The sequence below is a fragment of the Mus caroli genome, chromosome 17 (genome assembly GCF_900094665.2).
Source record: "Mus caroli chromosome 17, CAROLI_EIJ_v1.1, whole genome shotgun sequence".
In the NCBI taxonomy this organism is placed as follows: domain Eukaryota; kingdom Metazoa; phylum Chordata; class Mammalia; order Rodentia; family Muridae; genus Mus; species Mus caroli.
Genome location: NC_034586.1, coordinates 31,578,500 through 31,586,804, shown reverse-complemented (window position 1 = coordinate 31,586,804; position 8,305 = coordinate 31,578,500). Strand labels below are relative to the sequence as shown.

Below are 8,305 nucleotides of genomic sequence, written 5' to 3'. Positions count from 1 at the left end.
TACAAAGTGAGTGCCAGGACAGCCAGGGCTACACAGAGAAACCCTGTCTCGAAAAAACAAAACAAAACAAAAAAAAAAAAAAAAAAAAAAAAAAAGAAATTCAGAACCCAGGAAACAATGGCTAGACTGACAGCCAAGAATAATCAAGGGCACTAATCACTCAGGACTGAGTACAAGCAACACTTTCAGATGCTTAAGCGGCTACTAAACTGAGACCTCACAGAATTCCCCAACCGACAGAAAAGATACTTTAGACAAAGAAATCAGGGTGGCAAAAATGCAGAGGAGGTTTTGGAAGGCAGGTTTTAAGAGAAAATAATTCTCTCTTTTGACAGTTTTGTGAGCTGATATTTCAGTTCTATACATGATGTGAAACCTCTGAAGTGTTTTCAATGGATCAAGTGTGCCCTCAAAACAGCAAAGCCAGACCCTGTAAATGAGAAATTACCTAGAGGTTTCAATCGTAAGGAGAGTGCTGAGGACGGTGTGGTGCACCTAGAGTTCCACTTCCTGAGAGAAGCTGAGGGAGAAGATACCAGGAGCCCAGGAGTAGAAAAACAAAACAAAACAAAAACAAAACAAAAAACCCCAAAAAACCCCACCCAACCCGGCCACATACTGAGGTCCTGCCAGGGGTAGTGGTAGTGGAAGAGGGAGGAACTTAGAAACCATCGACAGACTTGACAAATGTTTTGCTGTGTAAATAGTACAGAAGCCAGAGGTGAGGCAGAACTATTCCAGGCTACCCAAAGCCACATATTTTCAATCCAGCCCGGGTTAAGTGTGAGACCCTGTCTGAGGTGGAGTGTCGTGTCAGAGATGAGAGATTTTAAGGCCTATTAAATGTAGTTGGTCCTATCTAAAAGCGAAGGGAGGGAGGTAGAGCAGACAGGAGGAGCACATTTACTTGGGGATTTGATGGTTCACAAGGCTCTGGGTGGTACTGAAGCCACAGGGACGATGATAATTCCACTGGGGATGACCAGAGAAAAGGGAGGGTTCAAACAAGACTGGATGATGCTGCCAAAGCTCCACTGAGAGGTCCCCTTCGGGTAGGAGGCAGAAGGACTCCTCCCATGGCCTTACAGTCAGTCTAGGTGTCCCCAGAGTCTGGAGAAGCCGGGCCACCACGCTTAACTAACTCCTACCTTCTTCTTGAGTTTGTTGAATTTCTTCTGCAGTGCCTCTTCCTCTTCACTCAGCCCCGGAGGTATCACCAACATGTTGGTTCCTGGTTCAAGGGCAGAACCCAAGACATCATTCTCTACTGTCACCATTCAAAATTCACACGTCGTCCAACTTGCGTCCATCCTGTATGCACCCCAACCTCCAGGCCCGCCTACTCCAGCCTCTGGCCTTTCCCTAACCCCTCGTTCCTCCGAGGCTGCTTGTCCAGCCTCCTGTTCATGGTAATCAACCGGCATTCCCGCCTATGTCCAAGGTCCAGACACTAGAGCCTTGGGGTACCTCAGCCCGGAGAAGGGAAAGCACTCCCTGCGACGCCAAGGCGATGGCTCCCGACCCCCATGCCCAATGGGGTTAGGTCAGCCAACCTCGGGGTCCGATGGGCAGAGAAGGCGGCCGGGCCCGCGTAGCGCTATCTGGGCAACCAGAGGAGGAGGAAGAAGAACCAGGGGCCGCGCGGGGAAGGCGCGAAAGATGTGAGACGAAGCCCTCACCTGAGGGGGCGGCGCCCGGGCCCGCGGTCTCCGGCGCCGCCGCGCGGGCTGCTGCGCGCGGGCTCGCGGCGATGACGTAAAGGGGAGGGACACGCGGTAACCAAGGCGGCGAGTCGCAGCGACTTCCGCCCGGTCTTGCCCGGCTCCGAGTTCGGCTTCGGCGCCGCTCTTGCCCACGCTCCCAGCGGGGAGTGGTGGAGGAGGGGGCGTGTCGGAAGTAATTTCAACTTCCGCCCTTCTCGGGGCGGGGCCGGCTCCGTGGTTACTCTGAGTTTCCGGGCTGCTCAGCAGCTGTGGCGGCTCCAGGATGATGGAGACCGAGCGACTCGGTGAGGGGGAGGGGAGGGGAGGGGAGGGAGGGGGGTCCGCGGAAAGGACTAGTTAGTAGACAGGAATGACTTGTGGCTTTTAACCTGTGACCTTTCCCTTGTAGTTCTGCCTCCCCTAGATCCCCTGAACCTACCCCTTCGAGCTCTGGAAGTGGGGTGCACTGGCCGTTGGGAGCTGCTGAACGTGCCAGGGCCTCCAGAGAGCACTGTGAGTGACTTTTGACCCTCACCTTTGACCTGTGAGCCTAAAAGAAATTCCACCCTGCTCACAGGAGGATGTAGCTTGACACTGTCATCTTGGCCTCCGGCTCATGCTGGGCAGATCCCACTCTACTGGAACTCCAGTAGGTCGGAGCAGGGAGTGCTGGAGACGCAAGCTCTCAGAGCTGCCCCTTCACCTGTATCTTTACTCCTAGGGGGTTTCTTCTCTCTGCATAGCTCAGAGCACTTGGCTTTTTTAAACTGAAGCCTGGCGTGGCTCACACCCTTATTCCCAGCACTTGGGAGGTGGAGGCAGGCAGGTCTCTTGAATTGGAGGCCAGTTTGATCTACATACCAAGTTCTAGGCCAGCCAGGGCTATGTAGTGAGACCTCATCCCCAAAACAGAAAGAAAAGAAACAGAAAATTTAAGACTGGCAGAATGACTTATTAGCCCAGAGATTCTCAGCCTTTGATTCACTACCCATTTGAGGGTGGAATGACCCTTTGACAGGGGTCACATCACATATCAGATATCCTGCACACCAGACATTTACATTAAGATTCATAACAGTAACAGAATTACAGTTAATAAGTAGCAACAAGATTATTTTACGGTTGTGGTCAGCACAACAGGAAGAACTGGTGCATTAAAAGGTGGCCGCATTAGGAAGGTTGAGAACCACTGGCTTAGCCCATTAAAGCGCTTGCCCATGCAAGCCTGATGAGACACACGTAAAGGTAGCGAGAGAGCCAGTTCCACAATGTGGTCTTCTGACTGCCCTGTGTGCATGCATGTACCCATGTCCACCCATTACACACAGACTTATGCATACTAACACATACTACTACAAATAATAAGAATTCTAAAATGCGAATTCTCAGTTGAGCGCATAGCTCACTTGGTGTAGCGCTTGCTCAGCATACACACAGCCCTGGTTTTGATCCCTGACTCTGCATGATAGTCAGGTGTGGTAGCTCATGCTTGTCACCCCCTCACTTGAAAGGGGGAGGGATATGTGTGTGTGTGTGTGTATGTGTATATTGAACTGGGAATTGAACTCAGGACCTCTGGAAGAGCAGTCAGTGCTCTCAACTGCTGAGCTACCTCTCCAGCCCCCAACTTAATGCTTCCTATCTTGCCCTTGTCCCAGCTCCCCCATGGCCTCCCTCCATGTGCCCCAGATCTGTGCCAGGAAGCAGAGCAGCTGTTTCTGTCGTCTCCAGCCTGGCTTCCTCTACATGGTGTAGAGCACTCAGCTCGGTGAGAAGTCTGCAGCCACCCAGACTGGAGAGATGGACCAATGGAAGGAAGCAGGGATAGGGAGAAAGCCGACTCCAAAATTCCTTTCCTTGTCTCCAGAAAATGGCAGAGGAAGACGGATCCCTGGTCACTCCTGGCTGCTGTGGAGACTCCAGTCCCATCTGACCTTCAGGCCCAGAGACACCCAACCACAGGCCATATACTGGGCTATAAGGAGGTGAGAGGTCAGAGGCCCCAAGAAATGGAATTGGGAGGAAGGGTCAGAAGCAGGCTTGGTCTCACTGGTTATCCAACCTCTTGTCTCAGGTCCTGCTGGAGAACACAAATCTGTCGGCTACAACCTCCTTGTCCCTTCGCCGGCCTCCAGGGCCAGCCTCCCAGTCACTATGGGGCAATCCAACACAGTACCCTTTCTGGCCAGGTAAGTCATCTTTGATGGTGGTATAAGGGAGAATGTCTAGGGGATGGGCCCCTGCTCATACAGAATTTTCATATTTCCCCAGGTGGGATGGATGAGCCCAGCATAACTGATCTGCATACTCGGGAGGAAGCTGAGGAGGAGATAGACTTTGAGAAAGGTGAAGTGGCCCTCAGGTCGCTGCCTGGCTTACTGTGTCTGGGGAGAGCCCAGCAGGTTGCTGCTAGGCTTCCTGTACTTTTACAAGTCAGGGAAACAAGCCTCCTTGCTCACAAGCGAAAAGGTGTCCTCTCTAGTAGCTCTTAAAAAATTGGCCACAGCTGCCATGAACATACACAGAGTACTGTGAATGTCTGTGTCCTATGATGTATAGTTTACAGAACAGCTGGGCAGTGGCCAATGCCAGTGCAATAGCTGATGCTGCCTCTCTGTTCTCATCCTTCAGATCTTCTCACTGTCCCACCTGGCTTCAAGAAAGGGGTGGATTTTGCCCCCAAAGGTGAGTTGGAGAAGGGTTTGTAGGGGCGCCCTGCTCCCGCAGACATGTGAATTGTGACAGGGTGGCTGGCTGTTGTTCCTCAGATCATCCAGCTCCTGTGCCAGGTTTGCTCAGCCTCAGCCGTCTGCTGGAGCCTCTTGATCTGAGTGGAGGCGATGAGGATGAAGGCGAGGCAGCAGGAGGCCCTAGAGGGGACACTGCCTCTGCTTCCCCCTCTGGTACTCCCCTGGTCCGAGCAAGCAGCTTGGAGGATCTAGTGTTGAAGGTTGGTAGTTACCAGTGGTGGAGGCAAGTAAGAAGGGGCTCTGATGCCCAGGTTGGGTTTGAGGGTGACAGTGAGATACTCTGGGGCATGAGCTGCAGGCAAGATCTCCCTGGCTCTACCTCTGTCCCTCCTACCCGACTTCTCCAGGAAGCTGCCACAGTCGTATCTACCCCGGAGCCTCCCAAAGCTCCACCTCAGGAACAGTGGGCTGTGCCTGTGGACGTCACCTCCCCCGTGGGCGACTTTTACCGTCTCATCCCTCAGCCAGCCTTCCAGGTACTGTGGCCAGGCTTCATTCCACCTCTGGGTAGACCTGGCCATGCCCCTCAGGACAGCCCAGCCAGAGGCCACATACCTTCCAGGCCTGTCTTGCCCCTCAGTCCCAGCCCTGCACTGGCTTTTCCCTCTTTGCCCTGCATGCCTATGAGGAGGCAGAGAGGCTCTCCCTGCAGCCCTGTCCGTTTCTTTTACACAGTGGGCGTTTGAGCCAGATGTGTTTCAGAAGCAGGCCATCCTGCACTTGGAGCAGCACGACTCTGTCTTTGTTGCAGCTCACACATCTGCTGGGAAGACAGTGGTGGCTGAATATGCCATTGCCCTGGCCCAGAAACACATGACTCGGTACACATGCCTCCATTAGCCTGCCCTCCTCAGCCTGCCTGCTTTCCTCCTGCATCCTTCCTGGGCCTCGCCTCACCTCCTACCCCTCTGCCTTATTCTTTACCCTGTAAATAAGAGGTTCAGGAGAGAGGCTGAGATGGGGCATCAAAGAGACATGAAAAGGTCTAGCAGAGAAGAGGGGCAGAGAGAAGACCTGGGCTAACTTAGGAAAGGATGGTGTCGTGAAGGAGGATGCAAGAGTCATTAGTGTACAGGACATGAGCCTTGGGAGGGCTCCAAGTGGAAAGCAGGGTGCCCCATCCGTGAGTCTGTGAGGAAAGACTGCCTGACTTCACACCCCATCTCTAGTACCATCTACACTTCTCCTATCAAAGCCCTGAGCAACCAGAAGTTTCGGGACTTCCGGAACACATTTGGGGACGTGGGGCTGCTCACAGGGGATGTGCAGCTGCACCCAGAGGCCTCCTGCCTCATCATGACCACGGAGATCCTTCGGTGAGAGAGGGCTCTGTCTCCCGGGGGGTTTTGGGTGGGGAGTGAGTCTCCCTGCAGAAGCTGGGTGGTGACAGAGCTAGCTGCCGGAGTCAGTCTGAGCTTCCTCTCCCCAGCTCCATGCTGTACAGTGGCTCCGACGTCATCCGAGACCTGGAGTGGGTTATCTTTGATGAAGTCCACTATATCAACGATGCTGAGGTGAGTGCTGGGTGAACACGGGATCCTCCGAGGGCTTCGCCCCCTGACTGACCTGCCTCCCCGTGTGTGCAGCGTGGGGTCGTGTGGGAGGAGGTGCTCATCATGCTTCCTGAGCACGTCTCCATCATCCTTCTGAGTGCCACCGTCCCCAACGCCCTGGAGTTTGCTGACTGGATTGGGTGAGACCCATGCCCTGGGTGCTTGAGAGATGAAGACTGTGGTCTTCCTCAGTTGGGGTTGGGCAGCTCAGGCCACTACAGTGAGGAGAGGGGTCAGGGTTGGGAGCCAGGAAACAGCCCCACCTGGATGGGTGTCGAGTCCCCTTGGGACATGCTGAGATGTGATGGTGGCAGCCGAACTTCTGAGCAAGGACAGGCACACTCATGGTCCTAAGTGAGGAAGGGACAGGGCAGAGTCTGGGTCTTGAACCGGTTGGATCAGAAGTGGAGATGAAGCTGCAGGTCAAGGCCCCCACTTCTGGGCCTCAGAAGAAACTGCCCTCTCCTCCCTGCAGGCGGTTGAAGCGGAGGCAGATCTATGTGATCAGCACGGTTGCCCGGCCAGTCCCCCTGGAGCACTATCTCTTCACAGGGAACAGCCCCAAGACACAGGGCGAGCTCTTCCTGCTGCTGGACTCCAGAGGGGCCTTCCACACCCAGGGGTAAGTTCAGGGCTGGGAGCAGAGGTTGGGCCTGTGCGAGGTCTCATGCCACCCACCCTGTGCTCAGGTACTATGCTGCGGTGGAGGCCAAGAAAGAGAGGATGAGCAAGCACGCCCAGACCTTCGGGGCCAAGCAGCCCACGCACCAGGGTGGATCTGCGCAGGTGAGGGCTGGGAGCACTCAGTCTCTGCCAAAGTTTGCATCCTATCCCCCTCTTTCAGCCCTGGTCCCTGCAGGGAGGGAGTGGACTTGAGGTCTGTGTCCTGCTCCTGTTAAACCTGACTGGAGCATGACTTCACTACTACATAAGCTCTATCCCTTCCCCTCCTCCCTCAGGACCGAGGGGTGTACCTGTCCCTGCTGGCTTCCCTCCGGACCCGGGCTCAGTTGCCAGTGGTAGTGTTCACCTTCTCCCGAGGCCGCTGTGATGAGCAGGCTTCGGGCCTCACCTCTCTAGACCTCACGACAAGCTCAGAGAAGAGTGAGATCCACCTCTTCCTGCAGCGCTGCCTTGCACGGCTCCGAGGCTCTGACCGACAGCTACCCCAGGTGTGTGTCTGTAAATACAGGTAGGGATGTGGTGAACTGAGACCTGCCCCTCCTGCTGATGCAGGTAGGGATGTGGAGATCTGAGACCTGCCCCTCCTGCCGAGGGGTTCCTTCTGCACCTTCTCTGACCATTGCCCTCTCCTCCCTCCTCGCACTGCAGGTCCTGCACATGTCGGAGCTCCTTCGCCGAGGCCTGGGTGTGCACCACAGCGGCATCCTGCCCATCCTTAAGGAGATTGTGGAGATGCTTTTCAGCAGGGGCCTGGTCAAGGTGAGCAGGGTGGGTAAGCGGCCCCTGGTAGAAGGGCCAGGACTCAGGCAGGACAGTGCAGTGGTTAAGATCCAGGTACCTGGGTTTGCATCCCAGCTCCATAACCCTGCTGAACTCTAGGTTTCTCCCCTTAACCTTAAATGGGGATGTATATAATACAACATAATAAACACGGACATATATAACGCAACATAACATAGCTCTGGGCCTCAGAAGAGAAACCTCCACAGCTGGCAAGCATAGGAAGAGTCACTAATAGTTAGAGAGATGCAAATGAAATGCTGTGAGGAAACGGCTGTTCAGTGGTTAGTTAGGATGCCTGCATTTAGCTGCGTGTGGCCAGTTGTAGGCTGGTGCCATTATCTGGCACCCGAGTACTGTTGCTGTCTTTCCACCTTGGCACTGTTTAAGCCAATTACGTATAGTACAAAAGGAAATTCTACCTTTCCGAGGGAACATTGCGTTTGCCTGTTCTCACGGTCCTGTTTATGATGACGGGGCTCAGACCTCAGGCTCTGCTCCTGGGGACCTGGGATGGAAGGCTGGCTGAGGAGCAGGTGCCCTTTACTGGGACAGTGGCTAGGTAAATGTAGGGGTGTCCCTTACAGAGACACATCACCTGCCTCTCTCAGAATCAGTGTTGATATCAGGAATGAGGAAATGATAACGCCTGCACTTCCGGTCTTCCTGGACGGGTAAACAAAGTCCTGCAGACAGATCTGAGACCGGGCTCCCAAGTGGCATGTAGTGACAATTTTGGAATTTTGGTTTCTTTAAAAAACACAGAGCCGGGCGTGGTGGCGCACGCCTTTAATCCCAGCACTCGGGAGGCAGAGGCAGGCGGATTTCTGAGTTC

General features: G+C 54.3%; 2 protein-coding genes across 4 annotated transcripts in view; one reads left to right on the top strand and one right to left on the bottom strand.

Annotated features, from left to right (window-relative positions):
• Positions 1 to 1,751, bottom strand: part of Nelfe (negative elongation factor complex member E) — a 6,214-nt gene extending 4,463 nt beyond the window's left edge. The window contains exons 1-2 of one of the 3 annotated variants that reach the window (XM_021185951.1): positions 1,468 to 1,751; positions 1,149 to 1,231 (exon numbers count right to left, since the gene is read on the bottom strand). In XM_021185951.1, coding sequence (XP_021041610.1) covers positions 1,149 to 1,223 — 75 coding nt within the window. In that variant the 5' untranslated portion in view covers positions 1,224 to 1,231; positions 1,468 to 1,751. The remainder of the gene's footprint in view (positions 1 to 1,148; positions 1,232 to 1,467) is intronic. The other 2 variants (XM_021185950.1, XM_021185949.1) reach the window with 2 other exon arrangements.
• A 156-nt stretch (positions 1,752 to 1,907) lies between these two features.
• Skiv2l (Ski2 like RNA helicase) overlaps positions 1,908 to 8,305 on the top strand; it is a 10,904-nt gene continuing 4,506 nt past the window's right edge. Inside the window, exons 1-17 of the mRNA XM_021185982.2 lie at positions 1,908 to 2,008; positions 2,113 to 2,216; positions 3,362 to 3,471; positions 3,571 to 3,688; positions 3,778 to 3,892; positions 3,975 to 4,049; positions 4,335 to 4,388; positions 4,472 to 4,653; positions 4,801 to 4,929; positions 5,129 to 5,274; positions 5,623 to 5,769; positions 5,883 to 5,967; positions 6,040 to 6,146; positions 6,482 to 6,628; positions 6,696 to 6,792; positions 6,966 to 7,178; positions 7,339 to 7,449. Coding sequence (XP_021041641.1) covers positions 1,987 to 2,008; positions 2,113 to 2,216; positions 3,362 to 3,471; positions 3,571 to 3,688; positions 3,778 to 3,892; positions 3,975 to 4,049; positions 4,335 to 4,388; positions 4,472 to 4,653; positions 4,801 to 4,929; positions 5,129 to 5,274; positions 5,623 to 5,769; positions 5,883 to 5,967; positions 6,040 to 6,146; positions 6,482 to 6,628; positions 6,696 to 6,792; positions 6,966 to 7,178; positions 7,339 to 7,449 — 1,962 coding nt within the window. The 5' untranslated portion in view covers positions 1,908 to 1,986. The remainder of the gene's footprint in view (positions 2,009 to 2,112; positions 2,217 to 3,361; positions 3,472 to 3,570; positions 3,689 to 3,777; positions 3,893 to 3,974; positions 4,050 to 4,334; positions 4,389 to 4,471; positions 4,654 to 4,800; positions 4,930 to 5,128; positions 5,275 to 5,622; positions 5,770 to 5,882; positions 5,968 to 6,039; positions 6,147 to 6,481; positions 6,629 to 6,695; positions 6,793 to 6,965; positions 7,179 to 7,338; positions 7,450 to 8,305) is intronic.